This window comes from Miniopterus schreibersii, assembly GCF_964146895.1.
Source record: "Miniopterus schreibersii genome assembly, chromosome: 13".
Lineage (NCBI taxonomy): Eukaryota > Metazoa > Chordata > Mammalia > Chiroptera > Miniopteridae > Miniopterus > Miniopterus schreibersii.
This window is the reverse complement of record NC_138113.1, coordinates 37773360-37795291: the sequence shown is the minus strand read 5'-3', so window position 1 is coordinate 37795291 and position 21932 is coordinate 37773360. Positions and strand designations below refer to the sequence as shown.

Below are 21932 nucleotides of genomic sequence, written 5' to 3'. Positions count from 1 at the left end.
TTGAATTTGATTGTTCTGAGATGAAAAGAAAATGGTTACTGTACCTTATTGCTTTTCTTGTATAATATAGAAAGGGTGTGGCTATATGATATATTATTGGTAAGAATACCATGGGAATTATATTAGCGCGAATTCAAATTTGGTCTCTGCCACTACCAGCTGTGCAGCCTTGTGCAAGCTGCTTAATTAAACATAGCACCCGTTTATGCAGAAGATTGTTTAGAGGGTAAATGAGATCATGTATGTAAAGTCTCTACAAGAGTCTCCAGCGCAGGATGTTTTTTTATTTTCTTGTATTCAGTAAGTTTTCCTTTGTTCTGTTCATATTTGTATTCACAAAGCTAACTTTTAAAGATTACTTCCTATATCAGTTTTTACCTTTTAAAAAATCCATTAGAGCTTGACAAAGTAACAACATTTATTGTATTGCATACTTAGTTTGAACTAAAGTAAAGTAGCTACTGAAATTTAAATTAGTACATCTGAAATGTCTGAAGGATTTGAGGACTTTATATAAAGAATTGAATTAATTTGAAGAAAAGTAATTTTATTGTTAGAATAAAACCAGATGAAAAGAGCCAGCAGGTGTTTTATGTATACATATATATTTTAAAAGCTAAATTTTACTTTTAATAAAGTTTTTGTCGTATATCTGTTGCTTCTTGAAATATTTTGTACCTTTGGGAATGAAATCTTATTAAATCCTTCGCTTTATTAATTGCTTAAATTGTATTAAGCGTGTTTGTAAGATATCATCTTTAACCTTTTTGGACAAATTCTCTTTTAAGAGTTTTCTTAAATGTTATAGCCTCATTCCTGGGAAAATTGTGGGTTGGCATAAAGAAAATGGTTAATTGGCAAATGAACTACGTATAAAGTTCATATACCAGTTGTTTGGGACTCAAACATTTTTCCAAAGAAATAACAAAAAGGAATAACGATTTACAAAAGCATATTTCATTGATAATTCAAAATATTTTTAAGTATTTCTGTGTGTTATGTAGTGAAGAATAATTGTAGTTTAAAAAAATGCTTTGCTGTCATTGGAGCTTGCAGTGTAGTAAGGTAATCATAATGGGAAACTGATTCCATATCTGGAAACAACTCTTTGCTTTTAACTTATATACATCCTTGTTTTATTGTTCCTTGTTAAGATTGAATCTTAAGCCTAGTTAAGATAGAATATTGTTATAGCTACAGTAGTTGGGTGACTACTCAGAAAATATTTTTCTCTGACAGACCCAGAATAATGTGGCACATCTTTGTGTGTTCATTAAATAAGGAAGTCCTTACAACTGTATGTTAATAGTGAATTGGCTGATCATCTAAAAATATCATCCCTTAAGGTCATTTTAAAGATAGTTTTGTAGGGCTAGTGTTGTTAAGTTACTTTTAGCATAGCAATCTACATAACCTAGAGTTGTTATTGATCAGATTAAAGTTATACCTTTTAATAATATGACTTAATTAAAAGAGAGTAATTATTTTGTCCCCTTTGTGACTGAATTCCTTCCTGCTTGAACTTTTTCCTTAAATGATTTCTAAAACCATATTAGAATATGAACCATAATAGAACCAAAGTAATATGTTTTTTTATAGTATAAGAAAACATTATAGAAAAATATAGATCATGATAAAGCCGTAATAGAATATTAAACTACTAGACTATCACCATATTCTACTGATTCTCTTCCTGTATTTAATCATTCACTTTGTTTATGGTGAATTTCTCTTGTATTTTCTACTATTTTTTATTTCATTTTCCATTTTTTATGAACTGACTCTTCCTTGAGTGGTGAAGGCTACCCATCTGTATGTCGACCATTTCCAAAATCGTATCTTTAGTATGATCTTTCCCTTGAGTGCAGGTTCTGAACTTGCTGATATGTCTACCTGTATGTCCACAGATGCCTACAGTTTTAAAATTGTATGTTTGAGGAACCGGAGAAAATGCACTGTTTATTACTTGATTATGCCTTAGCATATTGCAGTGCACTTAGATGGGCATTCCCCCTTCTCCTTCTCACTAATAGTTCTGTAAAAGGGTATAAATAGCAGGCTCTCACCCTTTTGACATGCAGAAAAATGCTTCAGAATATTAATAAGCAATGTAAAGATACAAATTCACATAGTAAAAATATTCATACGGCAGTAAAAATCAGGTGCGCTTAAAATTAATCATAATTTAAAATAAGAGATGATAAATTAAAATTAAATGCTACATTAAAATGAAGAACTTTTCTTCATCAGGTGATACCATTAGCCATTCACAATTAAAAGGACCTATGGCTCCTTGGAGAAATAGCTGATCTCAGGACTGGAGCAGAGAAAGTACAATGTCTACTTGGAACATTTTGTGCCAGAACATAATGAGAGCCCAGAGAATGATGAGGACATGGTAAAAGGACACAGGAACCAGACTGAAGGGGAAGAATTCCCTCTGGCCAAATATGGGACAATATAAGCATCAAATTTGATAATGATAATAAAAGATTATAAGCCATTAAAATAAAATCTATGAATCCACACTGAAATAATACAGAAATGGAGGAGAAAAGGAAGCCTTTTCCTACAGGAGAAAGCCAAATAATACATGTTGAAGGAATGACAGAATTAGAAAACTACCATATGGCAATTGTATGAGTTAACCTGTTGCTCCAGAACAAATTACCCCAAGTGGTAGTGGCTTAGAATAACACACATTATTTCACAGTTCTTGTGACAGGGCTTAGTTGGGTTCCCTGCTTCATGGTTTATCAGAAAACGGAAATCAAGGTTTCAGCCTGGGTCTGGGTATCATGAAGGTTTGATTGGGTGATTGGGGGAAGATCCACTTCCTCATTCATTGATTGATGGCGGCATTCAGTTTCCTGTGGTCTCTTGGCTGCAGGCCACCCTCAATTTCTTGCTATGTTAGCTTCATTAAAGCATGTAAGCTGAGAAAGCTATAGAAAGCTACTCTTGGCAAGATAGAATTCAGTGTTTTGAAACCTAGTTACAGAAGTGCTATCCCTTATTTTTGTCATGTTCATTTGGTTAAAGTTAATGCTACTAGTAATGTAAAAATCAGCATTACCTGCCACCTGATATCTGGAGGGTATAATTGAGTCTAATCATGAGGAAGTATCAGGCAAATCTATTGAGAGACAGTCTACAAATAACTGGGCAGTACTTTTTAAATGTCAAAGTCATAAAAGACATAAACAGACTGAGGAATTATTTCAATTTAAAGTATGCTAAAGAGAGACATGACAATTGAATACAATACATAGTCTAGGATTTTTTCTTTTTTGCTATAAAGAATGCTGTTGGAACGTATTTATGTATTATAGGGTAATATAGAGTATTATGGAACCATAATAGAATATTAGCACTAGTAGAGTAGATCCATAGTGTATATTGGTTCTGTTGCTGTATTGGAGTGTTTTTTTTCATTGGTGAATTCTCGTCAAATTCTTTAAATGTTGATATTACCTGTTGGCAAAGTTTAAATCTGATCTTTAGATTGGATCAGCAATTTTCACAGTAACACTAAAACATTATTTGTTTTATTCACTGTTTACATTCACACGAACTGTGCAAAACCAGTGGTTGGTAATACCAATGGTTGGCAACATGCTGTACCAGTAGTCATCGTATTCTTCACTGCCATGCAGTTGCAGTTTTAAAAAACACCAGCTTCATGTAAGAATATCCTTGGTAAGGCAGTAAAAAGTATTTTATTAAATCTAATCACTGTGTACATATATCTTAATGTTCCGTATGATGAAATGATTTATTTACAAAGCACCACTTCTGTATACTGAAGTTAAGGTGATGGTTTTGAGAAAAAACAAGTATTTATGTGATTTGCAAGCTGAACTAGTTGCGTTTTTCATAGACCACCAAAACTACTAAAGAACAACTGGCAAAATCTGGTTATTCACACTTGAATATTTCGCAGACATAGTTTCATAAATGAGCAGTGAGCCTGTCACTTGAAGGAAAACAACTGATACACATGAAACATGAGAAAAATAGAAAACTTCAGCAAATAAATAGAGATATAAAGAAGGACAAATATAAAGAACTGAAAAATATAACGACATATAGTGACTCCGTGAGTGGGCAGAAGAGAGAAGACAGAGGAAAGAATCAGTAAACTGGCAGCCAGAACAAAAGGAAATGCCCAGTCTGAACAACAGAAAGAAAATAGATTGAAAAAAATTATCCACAGATCCTCAGAGAACTGTGGGACTATAAAAAAGATTTAACACTGTGTCATTGGATTCCCAGGAGAGAGAAAAAGAGGGCAAGGTTGAAAAAGCACTTAAGGAAAGAGTGGCTAAAAATTTCCCAAATTTGGCAAAAGATAGAACCTGCAGATTCAAGAAGCTAAGTGAACATTAAACAAGATAAACCCGTAGAAATTTATACTAACATACCTCAAAGTTAGACTTCTAAAAACTAAAGACGAATGTTGAAATCAGCACAATAGAAATGGTACTTTATGTAGATGGGAGAAACAGTTCAAATGACATTTCTCAAGTGCTGAAAGAAAAGAACCATCAGCCCAAAATCCTATGTCCAGAGAAAACATCCTTTTGGAATGTAAGGGAAATCAAGACATTCTCAGATGAAAGAATTAAGGGACTATGTCTCTACCAGACTTACCCTAAAAAATTGCTAAAGGAAGTTTTGAAAAAAGAACAGAAAAAAGAAGGAATCTTGCAACATCAGGAGGGAGGAGAGAACAGTTCAGAGTATAAAAGTTTGAGTAAGAACAATAGACTTTCTTCTTTTGAGTTTTCTAAATCATGTTTGATAGTTAAGCAAAAATTATAACACTGATGTGGTTCTAAAGGTATGTACAGGAAATATTTAAGACAGCTATAAGAGGGGGAGGGTAAAGTAATGATGACAGTAGTCTGAAAAGTTAGGTATATATAATGTGATACACAGAGCAACCACTAAGAAAATGATATAAGGAGATATACTAAAAACTAGATAAATCAAAATGGGAATTCCAGAAATAGTCAAGTATCCCACAGGAAAATAGGGTAAAGAAAACAGAGACCAACAAGGAAAAAAAAAAAAATTTAAATGACACATTAGGCCTAACATACTCATAGCATTAAATAAAAATGATCTAAATATACCAATTAAAATACAGATATTGGCCGAGTAGATTAAAAACATGACCCACCTCTGTGATGTCTACAAGAAACTTCAAACATAATGATATAGGCATATTTAAAGTAAAAGGAAGGAAGAAGGTGTATCATGCAAACATTAATCCTAAGAAAGCAGGAATGACTGTATTGATATCAGATAAAGTAGACCTCAGGGCAAAGAAAATTACCGAAAACAGTGAATGGCCATTATACAAATCAGGATAAATCAGTCAAGAAGACATAGCAATCTTAAATGTGCTTGCATCAAACAATAAAGCTGCAAAGTACAGTATATGATGCAAAAACATATAAAACTGAATGGAGAAAAAAGACAAGTCCAAAATTATAGTTGGAGACTTCAACACTTGTTTCTCAACAAATGATAGAACAAACAGAAAATTAGCGAGAATATAGAAGCACTCAACAACGACTGACCATTAGTATATCATTGACACAGGACACTCCATCAAATAACTCTGTGTACACCTTTTCAAGTGCCTACAGAACTATACCAGTAAGCTATATACTGGGCCATAAAAACAAACCTCAACAAATAGAAAAGAATTGAAATCATTCTAAATGTGTTCTCTGATCACAGCGAAATCAAACTTGAAGTTAGCAACAGAAAGATAACAGAAAATCTCTGAACACCTGAAAACTAAACAGCACAACTAAATAATCCGTGGTTCAAAGAGGAAGTCTCAAGGATAATAAAAATACTTTGAACTGAATGAAAATGAGAATGCAACCAATTGAAGTTTGTGGGACATGGCTAAAGCCATGCTGAGGGAAATTTATAGCACTAAATGCACTTTAGAAAAAAAAAAAATCTCTGATTATCTAAGCTCCTACCTCAAGAACCTTAAAAAAAAAAGGAGGGGGGCAGCTCTGGCTAGGTAGCTCAGGTGGTCAGAGCATCATCCCAATATGCCAAGGTTGTGGGTTCAATCCCTGGTCAGGGCACATACAAGAATCAACCAATTAATGCATAAAGAAGTGGAACTGTTAATGTTTCTCTTCCCCTCTCCTCCCTCTCAAGTCGATAAAGACAAACAAAAAAAGCAAAATTTACCCAAAGCAAGGAGGAGGAAGGAAATAAAGATGAAAGCAGAAATCAGTGACATTGAAAACAGAAAAACAATAGAGAAAAATCAATGAAAAAAAGAGCCAGTTCTTTAAAAAGATCAGTGAATTGACAGACAGCTCTAGCAATATGGCAAGGAATAAAGGAAACAAATTACCAGTATCAGGAAGGAGTGAAATGGAGGATGTCATCATAGACCTTGCAGACATGAACACAGTAATAAGGGAACACTAAAAATAAGTATACAAATTTACGACTTGGATGTAATGGACCAGTTCCTTGAAAAAATACAAACTACCACATCTCACCTAGTATGAAATAGGTAATTTGAATATAGCCCCCATTGCCTTGATAGCAAAAAAAAGTACAAAAAAGAAACTGTAGATTCATCCCCATATCATTATAGATGGTAAATTCTTAACAAAATATAATTAGATAGAAGTAACCAGTATGTTAAAATACCATGAACAAGTATGGTTCGTTGCAGGAATGCAGGGCTGGTTCACTATTTGGAAACTCAGTATAAATAATCTGCCATATTAACATGCTAAAGAAGAAAAATATCACATTAGTTGATGGAGAAAAAGAATTTGATAAAATTCAATACCCATTCATGATTTTTTTTAAAAACTAAAAGATATAGATATACAGAAGGAACTAACTCAATTGGATAAGGAACATCCATAAAAACCTACAGTTAGCATATACTTAATGGCAAAGACTGCAGTTAACAAGGCAAAGATAATAGCCTCTCATTACTCTTTCAACATAGTGCTGAAAGTTCTAGGCAGTTCAGTAAGGCAAGAAGAGAATACAAAAGGTATACAGATTGGAAAAGAAGAAAAATTGTCCCTATTTGCAGATGACATGATTGCCTACATAGGAAATCCTGAGAAATGTACAAAATAAAGTAAAACAAAAATCCCACACCCTAGAATTAATGAGTTCAGTAAGACTGCAGGATACAAGATAAACATAGAAAAATCATAGTTAATATCGAGTAGTAGAGAAAAACCGGATTGGTTAGGTGTTATTTAATAGGTAAGTTTTAAACTAAAATTGAGTAATAGGTATGATTATTTCAGGTCCCATTATGCAGTAGGATCTTTAAAATAGTTAACATTATGTATTTTCAAATATTAGCTAGATGAGTTCAAGCCAAGGGTGTAATTTTGGCAGCGTTTATCAGGCTAGAAGTTTTCAGGGATTTTTTTCCTCCGAAAATAATTTGGAAAGTACAAGTTTGTTTTTTTTACTTTCGTTGGAAAACTGGTCACTGTTTAACAGTGGTGTACTATCTTAATATTCCTCCCGTGCGATGAGCGTCGTAACTGATTTTTAGTGTCCACAAAAATCCCTTTTGCTCTATTTGTTGCTCTAACTAAGGTCATAAATAGTTGTCGGTCATTTATATTGCCAACAACTTGTGCTTCTGAGATTTATTGCCTTTTCCTCTTCTGCACTGACTGTTGCACTGGCCTTCAAAAGAAAATAAAAAATTAAGCATAGTCTATTTGGGAAACTTTGGTCCCTTGGACCAACAGGATTCTTCAAGGAGTTTCTGCGTCCTCTCCCCCTTACTCCCTCCGTCTCACTTTTCCTTCCATATTTAAATATGTCTAGCATCTTCATTAGTAGTCAAAAAACTTAATACAGCTATAAGAACCCCTTGTACTCATCTACTTTAACTTTTCTTATTTCCTCCCATGGAGAAGTTGCCTAGAGGGGTGGGTATTTTGGACTCAGCTTGATAGAGACAGACTTGTCCGTGGAATTCTATTGATAACAGCCGTTTCTAGCTCTTCTGTCCTTTGATCTTTTCACTTCCTTTCCCCCAAATTCACCTATCCACAGTTTCATACCTTTGTTTCTAAGAATGAGGAATATCTGTTCTAGAACAGTTATTAAGATGGTCATTGATTTTTACCCTAGAAAAAAGTGATTTTGATTGATTTCATTATAATAATTAACTGGGAAGTTGGCAAGCTGTATCTTTCAGCACATAAAGACATTTGGATAGATTTTAACTTTTTCTTCAAGTCATTATTCACTGTTTTTAAAATGTACTTTATTATGATTATCAATTTTGGTACACATTAAATCAGGAGGAATAGGTAAGTATTTTCTAAAGAAATTTTCTGGCAAAGAAGTGAAAATATTTTGGAATCTCTTAAAATTCATTTTGTTTAGAGTTACTTTGATTTTAGAGTGTCAAGATATAAGAGAATAAAAATAAATTTTATAGGTGCATACTGTAAAGTTCAGAATATTTTCTGAGGGCATGCTGTCAGAATATTTAGATGTTTATCTTTATTGAGTAGGCTTTAAGAGGTGACTGCATTGTCTTATTTGGTTGTAGGCTTTCCTTGTGAACTATAAATATTACTTCACTCTTAGAGTACTGCTTATTTAAAGTGTATGTAGAACCAAATGCTTAATAGATGCTCATTATGAAAAGTGAGCATCAAGGAAAGTGAGAATCTAAAGTTCTTTAATAACTGGACATTTAAAAATTTCTTGAGTCTGCTAATATGTCCTGCTAATCTAACCACATTCTTTAACACATTGGTGCTTAAAATGCCACTTAAACCAAGTTCCTTAAAGTTACCTAAATTTTTACATACACCTATAAAATTCTTCCTTGAATAAATTTAGGACAGTGTCAAATCTGGCAAGGGATAGGACAGTTGCTGTCTTTGTGATGTTTAAAATCTGAGAAGGGACTAAGTAAAGGATGAAAGAATCATAGTGGTAAAGATTACTATTACTAAGCAGTTTCTGGTTTCTCATGGTACTGCAAGATTAATCTGAAAAATGTATAATTTGCCACCTTGAAATGTATAGGTATCTTACAAAAATAAAAATCTGTATAGTTTTTGAATTGTGAATAATAGTATGGCAGGGAACTATATTATTATTTTAAAGAAAGTGATATTTTGATCTTTCTTAACTAAAGACTTAATCTAAGTATTATGAAGCAATTCCACTATACTTGAGACTCCTTGTTGAGTCTTAAAACATCAGCTTTATTGAGATACAGCTTACATATAATAAAATTTAAGTGTACAGTTAATGTGTCTTGATATCTGTATATAGTTTTGCAAACACCACCACAATTAAGATGTAGATCGTTTCTTTTACCCTAAAATGTTACCCAGTACCCCTTTGCATTGAACCCCCCCCCCCACATACAACCCCTGAAATTTCAGTAACTATAGCTTGCCTCTTCTAGCATTTATAATTGCAATCATACAGTATGTAACCTTTGTGTCTGGCTTTTTTCACTTAGCATATTGCTTTTGAGATTTATTTATGTTGTTGTGTGTATCAATAGTCTTTTCTATTCGTTAATGTACAGTACTCCATGTCTGGATACATCACAGTTTGTTTATCCATTTAACGGTTGATGGATATTTAGATTGTTTCTTGTTTGGACTATTAACAATAAAGCTTCTATGAACATATGTGTATAGATGTGTGAACATGTTTTCATTGCTGGGTGTTATGTTAAACTTAAGAATCCACCAAACTTCTTTCCATTCTCAGTTCTCACCAGCAATGTATAAAAATTTCAGGTGCACTCCACATTTTCACCCATACTTGGTATGTCAACATTTTTATTTTTTGCCATATATGCTATTATGTCTGGGTGTTTTCCTGTTACTCTGTAACAAATTATCAAACATAGTAGCTTAAAAGAGCACCAATTATTTCATAGTTCTGTAGGTCCAAGTTCATCACAGGTTTTCTTCACAGTATTACAAGGCTGAAATCCAGATGTTAGACTGAGTTCTCGTCTGGAAGTTTTGGGTAAAGGTCTATTTTCATGCTCTTTGTAGGTTGTTGGCAGAATTTAGTTTCTTGCTCTTGTAGGATTGGGTCTCTGTTTCCTTGCTGACTGTGAGCCGGAGGCTACTCTCAGAAGCTCCTATAGACTGCCTGCATTCAGTGGCACATGGCCCACTCCATCTAACTTCTGTTGAATTCTTTTTATGCTTTTCTGTTTTTAAAAGACTCTCAGGATTACAGCAGACTCACTTGAATAATCTTACCGATTTGGAACCTTTAGTACATATACAAATTTCCTTTGCAGCTGTACCTGGATTATTGTTTGAATAACTGGAAGAAGATATATACCAGGGGCTGGGAATTTCAGAAGCCATCTTAGAATTCTGTCTAGCACATAACCATTTATTGTTATACATTTTCAGCAACACTTTATATGTCGGCAACTTTTAGCCATATATACCCTTGCATATACAGTGGTATCATGATAGTTTTAATATGGATTTCTCTGATGTATAATGATGTAAAACGTCTTCTCATGTGCTTACTTGCTATGTATATAGCTATTGTTGTTAAATGTCTATTCAGGTCTTCTGTCTTTTTTTAAAAATTGATATCCATTTGTTTTAGCATCATTTGTTGCAAAGATTTCCCCCCATTGAATTAGTTGGACACTTTTGACAAAAATCACTTGACTGTGTGTATACACGGGTATATGACTGTGTGTGGATAATTCTTTAAGTCAGATAGTGTTAACTTCTTCAACATTGTTGATTTTCAAATTGTTGGCTGCTTAGATCCTTTGCATTTCCATATACGATTTTAGAATTGACTTATTGACTTACATAAAATATTTTACTGGGATTTTGATTGGGATTTTTTTTTTTTATCAATAGATCAATATAGGAAGAGTTGTCATCTTAACAACTAGTCTTCTGATCTATGAACATGATATAGATCTATGTTTTTTTAAGATCATCTTTAATCTCCCTCAGCCGTGTTCCATAGCCTTTATTGTATAATCATTGCATGTATTTTATTAACTTTATCACTAAGTATTTTGTGTTTTTGATGATTTTTCTGAGTGGAAGTGTTTTTCTTAATTTCATTTTTCAGTTGCTCCCAGAATTTCTTGCATATTGTCTTACTGTACTGGTGTATATCTCTCTATCTTATTTCTGCTCTTAGGTAGAAAACATTTAGTCTTTCACCATATTAAGTATGTTAGCTGTAGGCTTTTTGTAGATAGCCTTGTAGATTGAGGTAGATCCTTAGTTTGCTGAGTTCTTATTTTATCATGAGTGAGTGTTGGAATTTGTCAGATGCTTTTATTGTATCTGTTAAAATGGCCACATGGTGTTTTTCTTTTAGCTTGTTAGTGTAGTGAATCACATTAATTTTGAATATTAAGCCAACCTTGCATTGCTAGAATACTTCTGAGTTGGTCGTGATGTTTTCTTTTAATATTTTTTTCTGGATTTAATTTGCTCATATATTTTTAAGGATTTTTTACAGCTATGGTCATGAAGAAATACTAACATACAATTTTGGGGGGGTTTTGGTAGTGTCATCTGATTTTGATTATCAGGGTAATGATGTTCATAAAGTGAATTAAGAATTATTTCCTTCTCTTTTACTTTCTGAAGGGATTTATGTATTGTTGGTATGTTTTTGAAATTCAAATATATGGTAGAATTGACCAGTGAAAACATCTGGGTGTAGTTTTCTTTGGGAAGTTTGTTGTTTTTTTTTAACTCAAATTCAGTTTATTTAACAGCTATAGAGGTGTTCAGCTTTTCTCTTTTTTTTCTTGACACAGTTTTAGTAGAATCTCATCTATATATCTAAGTTATAAAATTGATTTTCATATATTGTTTAGAATATCCCTTTATTTTTCTTTTACATTTTTGGTTTTATTGATTTATCTTTCTATTTGTCTACCTTCTACTTTGTTAATTTCTTCTTTTTCCCCTCTTTCCCTGCTTTGGGTTTAATTCTTTTTTTTTTTTTTTTTTTTAGCTTTTTAAGGTGGGAACAGATCATTGTGTTTTGGACTTTCTTTTATAAAATAGCATTTTGTTCAAAACGCTGCTTAACCTGCATCCTGTAAATTCTGATAGGTTCTGTTTTCACTCTGTTCAAAATATTTTCTGATTTCTTATCATTTCCTCTATGACTTAGGAGTTGTTAAAATTTTATTTCCAAATACTTGAATATTTCCAAATATCTTTCTGCTTTAATTCCATTGTAATAAGGGAATATATTCTGTATATTTCAGACCTTTTAAGTTTATTGAGAGTTTTTTTAAAGCTCAGAATAATGTCTGTCTTTGCCAGTGTTCCATGTGAACTGGAAAAGAATATTCTGCTGTTTTAAGACATGTTGATTGATAGTGTGTTCAGATCTTCTGTAACTTTACTGATTTTTTTTTTTGGTGTACTTTTTTCTGTGTTACTGTGAGAGAAATGTTAACATCTCCTAATATGATTATCTATTTTCTTTTCAGTTCTCTGCTTTCATTTATTTGAAGCCTTTTAAGCATATGTATAAAAGACTTCTGGGACCCAATTACTGTGTGTGTGTGTGTGTGTGTGTGTGTGTGTGTGTGTGTGTGTGTGTCTGTGTGTGTCTGTGTGTGTGTGTGTGTCTGTGTGTGTGTGAGAGAGAGAGAGAGAGAGAGAGAGAGTGTGTGTGTGTGTGAGAGAGAGAGAGAGAGAGAGGGGTGTGTGTGTGTGTGTGTGTGTGTGTCTGTGTGTGTGTGTGTCTGTGTGTGTGTGAGAGAGAGAGAGAGAGAGAGAGTGTGTGTGTGTGTGAGAGAGAGAGAGAGAGGGGTGTGTGTGTGTGTGTGTGTGTGTGTGTGTGGTGGTTTTCCCCACACATCCACACAATTCTGACACCAATTAAACGTCCTGCAATTTAACTCAGTCCTGACACTCTGCTGGAGATAGCACCAGATTCCACAAGTTAAGGGAGCAGTCCTGTAATACTGCCCCCCTTTCTCCTCTTCAGATGTCAATTGCAAGTCTGGGTTGTTACCTGGGGTTCTAGTTGTTCAACTGGTTATAGATTAGAGGTTTCAAGGACCTCTTCTTGGGTTTGATTAATTTACTAGATTAACTAACACAGCTCAGAGAAACATTTTACTTACTAGATCACTGATTTATTTTAAAGGAGCTAACTCAGGAACAACCAGATGGAAGAAACATATAGAGCAAGGTACAAATGAGGGGGTGAGGAACTTCCATGTCCTCTCTAGACACTCCTCTCCCTGCATCTTCACGTGTTCACCAACCTGGAAACTCTCAGAACCCTGCCCTTTTGGGTTTTTATGGAGGCTTTATTACTTAGGGGTTGATTGGTTGAATCATTTCCATTAGTGATTGACTCAAAATCCAGCCCCTTAAACTCTGCTTTTAAATAATATAATGTTTTTCTCATAGTGTAAGATCTTGACAATATACATCCATACTTAAGTTTACCTTTTAAAAATTTGTACTAATTTTGTAACTAACAACTTTTTTTTCTTCTTCAGGGAAATGAGGCAAGTTATCCTTTGGAAATGTGCTCACACTGTAAGTCAAATATTCTTGTTATTAAGAACTTATATTTACATATCTTTATATGTGTATATATATCATACACTTGTATGTGTCTATATAACAATGTTAGCCCATGATTATTTAAAATGGGTAGTGAATTCATAGTTTTAACTAATCGGAATAGAGAAATATTTTTTACAGACTTTTTTTATTATTAGTATCTACAAGTATGCTATAGTTACAAATCAAACCTCAAATTTCAGTGGTTTAACCCAACAGTTAACTTATTTATCTTGTGTTTACATAAAATAAAGTACTTACTGAAGGCAAAACTTTGGTAGGCCAACTAACTATTGCAGAAAATCTTTCTGGGGAGAATGAGGATTTTGAGAAGTGTGGGTGGGCTGGTTATTTCTGACTATATTGGAGAATGTAAAAACAGAACATGACAATCTTAGATATTTTTGATTCAGGGATCTGTCAGAGGACCAAAAGGTTTTCTGTGTGGAAGGGCATTGATAGGAGAGGAGATCCTGAGAAGTGGAATGGGGACATTTGGTAGATTTAGAGGTCATTAGGAGGTCACAGAACTCCCAAATCATTCTGAACCTTCCTTGCCCTTTCCATCCCTGTTTGATGGAGCTGGTCCTGCCTTGTTGGGAGACCCCTTACCTTGTAGTGAGGTTCCTCTTCCGTTTTTTCTCATTAAGACCACTTTCCTTGTTGTTTGATGTGTTTCATTAGTTTACTTTCTTTTTCCAAAATACTTGTCAATTTCTTCCATTCTTGCCAACACCTTTGTTTGCTTCTGAGCTCTAGGTAGAATGGTCTTATATCAAGTTGTTTTGTTTTTTTTTTTAAACAATTGATTATTTAAAAGGTTGATTTAAGCATCTGCAGTGGCGACTTCAACCTCAACTCCTGGCTTAATACTGTTGGAAGTATTCTGTTTGACAACCTCTAACAATCTCAGAGGGACTGCGCAAGTCAAGGAGTCAGTTGTGGACCCTCACCTGAAATGGATCCCAAGTCTTAGAACCCTTCTTACAGGGAGTTTTTCTTACTATGATTCTTAGAGTGTTGGTAAGCATCCAAACTGATCTTTTCACTTTGAGATGCCTTTCCTTTGTGCCTGTGATCAAGCCAGCACACACCTTCTCCAAAGACTCCATTGCAGCTGGTTAGAGTAATTCTAATTTGGTGAATCACCACCTCTGGTTCCATTGGGTGTCCTTTGGGTATCTTTAAAGCCATCCATGACTGCAGCTTGGATTCTTGATGGACTTATTCCTTCTGTGAGAGCACACAGCGGTGAATCAGGAGTAGGAGGGGGTGGAACGGAGCTCCGCTGCAACTGCGACCTTGTCTTCCTCAAAGAGTTGTATCAAGTTCTTAACTGACTTCATTGTCTTTTAACTCTCAGCATAAACGTCACCTCTTTGGAGATGTTTTCTATCTTGCCTGTCCTCAGAATCTGTCGTGGGTAGTAGTACCCTGTTTATTTCCTTGTAGCAGCTACCTTAAGCTGAAACTAGTTGTTTTTATTAATCCATTTTATCTTCCATTTTGTAATTTTTATCGTTTTTTAAAATGGTGATACTCAGTTACCCATAGTTCTGCCATCTGAACTACTATGCACATTTTATTTTACTGTTTCTTCTCAGGCTTTCCTTTATGAATTTCTTACATAATTATGATCATATGCCAGTGTATATTTCTATATTAAGATGAAGATAAAATGTTGCATACATTATATTGTTAGAATTGACCAAAACCAAACCAAATTATGACTCTGTATACCAGGCGTTGGTTGGTAAACTACTGCCTATCCACAGTTTTGTTAATAAAGTTTTATTGGAACACAGTCATACCTACTTGTTTATATATGGCTGTTTTTATGCTACAGTGGCAGAGTTAAGTAGTTGCAACAGAGTCTGTATGGTTCATTAAGCCTAAAATATTTATTCTCTGGCCTCCTACAGAACAAGTTTGCTGGAACCCTGTAATAGACTGTAGTCTTCTGGATTTGAGAACTATCACTTCTATCACTGCCTGGCCTATCTGAAATATGGTCAAGGTAGAGTTATTACAGGCTAGTGCTCTGGGTGTTATCTAAATCTAGAATTCTTGTCTCTGGCAGAGTTAATGTATCAGTATTATAGTTTCTTTAGAATCGAAAGGGTTTGCTAAAAATTGTAACTTGCCACTTGCTGTTCATTTTGAGCATGTGACAATTATTCTTCCAGTTGCTAGTGGCTAAGAAGGTGGTTTGGAAGTCTAATTAGCTAGGCTTCAGTTTGCAAATGGAGTTGAGATTTGGGTACCACCCTGATAGGAATGAGGTACTAGGAAATCAGTTTTTGTTTCTTGGTCAAGGAACAGAGATCCTAAGTATTTCTCAGGTTCTTTTCCTTTACTGGTTGCAAAGAAAACATATATTAGTGCAAAAGGCAAGATGGATGGCCTGCTGCACGTTCAGATGGCAAAAGCCAAGTTTTTTTTTTTAAGTGTGGTATTTGAAATAAATGTCATACACTGTTAAAGCTCTTTCTTTCAGTTTTATCCTCAGAACTTGGTCTTCTTTCTTATGACCTCATCTGAGCGTTGGTGAAACTGTCGAACCTTGTCAGGAAAGGTTTGTACTTGTCAGTGAATGTTCAACCAGCAGTGAATCTACCTGACTTACTCTGTTATCCAGTGTATAGCTCTTTTTTTTGTTCCCTACTTGGTTCACTAGAATAGAGTGTACTTTTATATACTTTATACATGATTTAAGTTAATTTCCCCAAAATGAACTTGTTCACGTTAAAACCACCCCTTTTTCCTCCCACCCACATATTGTAATATTTTTCCTTATCTACAAACCTCTTCATTATGGGAAGAGCTTAGTGTTAATTTCTAAACAGCTACCATTATATATAAGAATGTTAAAACCAATCCTGGAGGCACTTCAGTGTTTATACTTCCTTGTTTGAGTTAAATCCTGACGTGCCTTCTCACCCCTTGTAAGACCCAGCTCAGTTCTGTGTTCCCAGTGAGGACTTATATAATTGTCCCAGCTTTCAGTGTTCCTCCCAGCTCTTCAAGTAGTTATGTCTGCTTTACTCCTTTAGTATTTAATTGTGCTACTTTTTAAAAGGTACAGTACTGTCTTTGGCCCCATGACACAGATAAACACCCACAAAATGCTTATGGTCTAGCTACTGGGAAAAAGAGAACTGCATATATTATTACAGTGAACTAAACCATTATGAAAAATAAAAACAAAATTCTCACTGAGGGAAAATTATCCTTTGTTAAGGAAATTAAGAGAAGCTTCACGGAAGGACTGACTTTTGAAATTGTTTTTGAAAGCTATATGAGATTTCAATACTGATTAATTCTTTCACCTGTCTAGTCATTTGTCCCTTTCATTCTCCTTAAATTGCAATCGATTTTCAGCATTCTATCCAGACGCCCTATGTAGTCGTTTCCAATACCCTACTTTTACTCAATGATTTCTCCTAATTCTTAAGAAAACTGAGAACATTTTAAGTGTTAACCTCATTACCCCCTTATCTCCAACCCTCTACCTTCCACCCCTTCCTGCCACACACAGAAACTTTCCCGGTCCCATGCTTATGCTTAACTACCTTCTTCTCTTCAGTGTCAGAGTTTGGGTTACACCTCCCTTACTCTAGGTCAGCTCTTTGCTTGTGCTTTTGATCTCATCTCCAGGACTGTATTTTGTTAGATTCTCTCTGTTTTCCAGCTGCTTCATCTCCAATTTATAAACATTATTAACCCCTCCATGATCCTGACTCTTCATGCACCTCCCGGTTTTTCTCCATTCTTTCTCATATTTGAGCTTCTCAGAAGAACATATACAAATTATCTCCATTTCCTTATTTCTGCTAATTTTGTGACCTTCTGCAATCTGGCTTTCATTCCTTACTACTCTACTGAAACTGTTATTAAGGTCACCTTCATTTTATTGACACATTGTTTAATTGCCAAATCTGATGGATTAAAAAAAACCTGTAAAAACATTTGTGACATTTGGGGAAATTTGAGCACTGATTATTTAAATGTCAAGTAGTTATTAATAATTAATTTTAGGTATAATGTTACTGTGATTTTTTTTTTTTAGAGATAGATAATAAATATCAGTTAAAACAAAATGATGTCTGGAATTTGCTCTCAAGTAATTGAAGTGGATGTATAAGTGAAATAAGACTTCTCATGTGTTAATGATAGATATATGGGATTCATTATACTAGTCTGTCAGTTTTTGTGTTTGAAATTTTTCTTTTAATATTTTTTTATGAATGTAAAAATGGAAAGGGAAGTAACTAAGAGTAATATCAAGGAGACAGTTATTTAATTATAGTTTCGTACGGCATGTAACACAGTAAGCTTTAATAATAATGAGAGTCTGGTTGAGCTAATTTTCACTAATAAAGGAATTGAGGCATTGATAGTGGAAGCATAAGTGCAATGCCTGGCATAAGGCAGATGCTGAGTATGTCTTGACTGAATAAGCTAATAAGAACTCACAGCTAGACCAGCTGTGCTGGATAGACAAGTAGTTGGATAATTTTAAAGGCTGCACCTTTAGGAAAACTCAGTAGTTACCAATCACCACACTTATTTTCATAAATAATAACACATTTGCCAGGCACTATTCTAAGCATTTCACATACATCAACCTTTTTTAATCTTCATGCTAGCCTCATAAGAAAGGTATTATTACTTTACCCATTATATAGAAGAGAAAACAGGGGCAGAGAGATCTCAGTAACTTGCCTAAGGTCACACAGCAGCAGGGAAAGTAACAAAGCCATGGTTTGATTTTAGGCAGTCATGCTCCAGAGTCATATTTTTAATCCCAGTCCTGTACAGCCTCTCTTACAATAAATCTTATAAGATTAATATTATTTTTGTCTACACATGAATTATTTTAGGCAAACTGGACTTGTCTAAGACATAGAGGTATTCCCTGACCACCACCCCAATTCAGTGTTCACTTTTTATTGAGTTAAATTGTTGTAGGCCATTGTGACTTTGTTTCTGTCTGTTTGCTAACTTGTCTGGACTATAGTGGAAATGTATACTCTGTTGGGGTGATTTGCTCAGAGTTGAGACCTTTCTTGTAACTTGGCATGATAACTTGGAAAAGTGACTGTGCAAGATACTACTTTAGATAATTTAAGCAGAGAACTAGATTGGGGCACAGTTGAAAGTATGAGTGGAAAATCAGATTCAACTACTTTTTTACTGTTGATAAAATCAGTATAATTCTGAATTGTTGGGGAAGGGTAGGGGGTGCTACAAAACTAAAAGAAAAGTGCAACTAACGTGTTTAAATGCAACATAACATAGAATAAGATAAGATCAAATAAAAGGAAAACCTGGAGAATTTTATGTAATAGGTAGGGGTTGGATTTGACTTACAAACAATGGAAATCTTTGAGAGCAGTGTCTTTTGAATAGGGTGTATTACTGACCGATACAATATACTTAGTTTAAAAAAAAATAAGAATATGACTTTTAATCCAGGGTTGTTATTAACATTGAGAAGACTTGAAGATGTGTATGATCTTAATAAATGTATACTTTTTCAATAACTAATTGCCTATTTTGGTTTGAACCACAGAGTGGGTAAACCAAAAGGAGAAAAACAATTACAAACACCTTCAGCAGGGAAACCAATAATATACAAGTTGGAGAACATCTTAGAAATATATGGTGTGATTTTTATCTACCTGGAATGGGAATATTCTTGTTTCCTTTTCTCCACACTTAGTCCAAAAATGCTGGTTGAGGAGCAGCAAGGTATATATAGTATCTCTCAGTTTCAGCTTCTGTGCTCATTTTTCAGATGGAACTAACATAGCAAAAGAAATTAGGTCAGAAGGTACTTCAGGAAGAAATCCTGTCACCCAGCTTTGCCATTAAGCTTTATTGCATTGATCAACTTAACTTTCTGGGTCTGTTTCATCATCTTGAATTTTTCCTAAAGATGTCAAAATGATAACAAGGGAATATTATGAACAATTTTATGCCAATAAATTCTGCATCTTGGATTAAATGGGCAAATTCCTTGAAAAGCAAATATCTAAAACCAACACAAAAATAGAAAATTTTAATATTAAACATAAAATAGCATTATATGTATTAATGAAACTGAGTTCTTATTTTAAAATGTTTCCACAAAGAAAACTCTGGGGCCAAATGGCTTTATTGGTAAATTGTAGCAAATATTTAATGAAAAAATATACCAATTGTAATCCAGACTCCTTCAGAAAGTAGAAGCTAGCATTATACCAGAGCAATACCAAAGACATTGTAGAAAATTTTAGACCAATATTCACCATGAACAAATGTGCAAAAATCCTTAAATATTTGTAAGTCAAATCTGGCAATATGTAAAAAGGACAATGAAACATGACCATGTGAAGTTTATCACAGGAGTATGGTGTGTGTGTGTGTGTGTTTTCTTCTTCTGGGAAGTGTAGAGAAATCACATGCATATTTCAGAAACATACATTTTCAGGTAACAATATCCATGCAAACCCTTCCCCAGGGGTAACTAATGCAATGAAACTATAAAGAGAAATTCAGTCGGCACTTCGATGCTTACATCCTAGGTGGTCTTGGCATGAGTGTGACCAAGGGGAAGCTGTCCCCCAATCAACCTTCCTCGGGGACTAAACATGCTGGACCTCCGATCTAGGAGTATGGTTTTAACTGAAAAAAATCAATTAATGTAGTTCACTATATTGACAGAATAAAAGATAAAAACAAGATCTCAGTAGATGTAGCAAAGTGTATTGACAAAATTTAGTACTCATTCATAATAAATACTCTTAGCAAATTAAGAATAAAAGGGGCCTTGGGTGATAGCTCAGTTGGTTAGAACATTGTCCTGATCTGCTGAGGTTGGGGGTTTGATTTCCGGTCACGGCACATATAGGAGGCAACCAATGAATGCATAAATAAATGGAACAATAAATCAATGTTCCTTCCTTCCTCCTTTCCCTCCTTCCCTTCCCCTCTCTCTCTCTTTCTCCCCCTCCCACCCCCCTTCTCTAAAAAATCAGTAATAAAAGAGTAGAAGGGATCTTCCTGAAACCTAACATCACACTTAACAATGAAAGACTAAATGCTTTCCACCTAAGATTGGGAGGAAAGTGTAGTTTTAAGTCCAGAAAATGAAACAAAATACATTTCTGTTGGAAAGGCAATAGTAATATTTATTTTCAGATGACATGGTTTTGAATATAGCAAATCCTTAATTACTAGAAAGAATAAGTGAATTCAGCAAGATTGTAGAATACAAGGTCTATGCAAAAATCAGTGGAATTTCTATATAATTGCAATGAAAAATTGAAATGTGAAATTGACAGAAATACCATTTATAATAGAAAAAAGACATGAAATATTTAGGTATAAATTTAACCAAACATATGTAAGATCTATACACTGAACTATAGAACATCACTGAGAAATTTAAGAAGACCTAAAATAAATGGAAAGAGCCACCACATTCATAGATTGGAAGATGTGATACTGTTAAGGTATCAGTTCTACTCAGATTGACCTATAGATTCAAGACAATCCCAGTCATATTCTCAGCAGGCTTTTTGTAAAAATTACCAAGCTATTTGTTATTTCCATGTGGAAATGTACAGTTCTTAGAAGAGCCAGAACAATTTTGAAAAACAACAAAGTATGAAGACATTGCTCCCTGATTTAAAGATTTACTATACAACACAAGACCATGATATTGATATAAGATAGACAAATCAGTGGAACAGAAGTAGAGGGTATCAAATCATATATATGTATAATATATATCAAATATCATATATATTTGATTGATGTGCCTGTGTCCATATTTCATAATATACTTTTTAAATTTTCCCACAGGTAGGGTGCTTTATTTGATTTGTTCTGTTCCCAAACTATTCTGTGTAGAATATAAATATTAAACTGCTAGGCTATACACAAGGTCGTTATAAAATTACATGGGTTTTTTTGGAACTTATTATGAAGGTTTGTGTCCTCTCTACTGCGCCCCCTGGTGGTTTTTGTTTCTTATTTGGGGTAACGTGTAAATACAGCCTTTCTCTTTTTAAGGTAAATTTTACAAAAGACTTTAAAACTTTTAAGTTAATCCTTATGTTGAAAAACTACCCAATAGCTTTTCTTAACACTGTAAAGCTTTGAGCTTGTGGTAGTCATTACAAGAGTTACTCAATGCATGTTTCTGCATAGGTAATTTTGTCATGTCTAACGGTTCTTTCCAAAATGCCTCTAAGATACAGATTTTGAAATGAGCAATCTTTCCTAATAGTTTATTCTGTAGCATAGTTCTAAATATCCTGC

At 34.1% G+C, this 21932-nt stretch overlaps 2 protein-coding genes across 2 annotated transcripts in view; one reads left to right on the top strand and one right to left on the bottom strand.

Moving 5' to 3' along the window:
* Positions 1-21932, bottom strand: part of PNO1 (partner of NOB1 homolog) — a 197003-nt gene that overhangs the window by 147192 nt on the left and 27879 nt on the right. The gene's annotated exons all lie outside the window — the stretch shown is intronic.
* PPP3R1 (protein phosphatase 3 regulatory subunit B, alpha) overlaps positions 1-21932 on the top strand; it is a 54204-nt gene that overhangs the window by 15857 nt on the left and 16415 nt on the right. The window contains exon 2 of the mRNA XM_081156972.1: positions 13556-13595. Coding sequence (XP_081013098.1) covers positions 13556-13595 — 40 coding nt within the window. The remainder of the gene's footprint in view (positions 1-13555; positions 13596-21932) is intronic.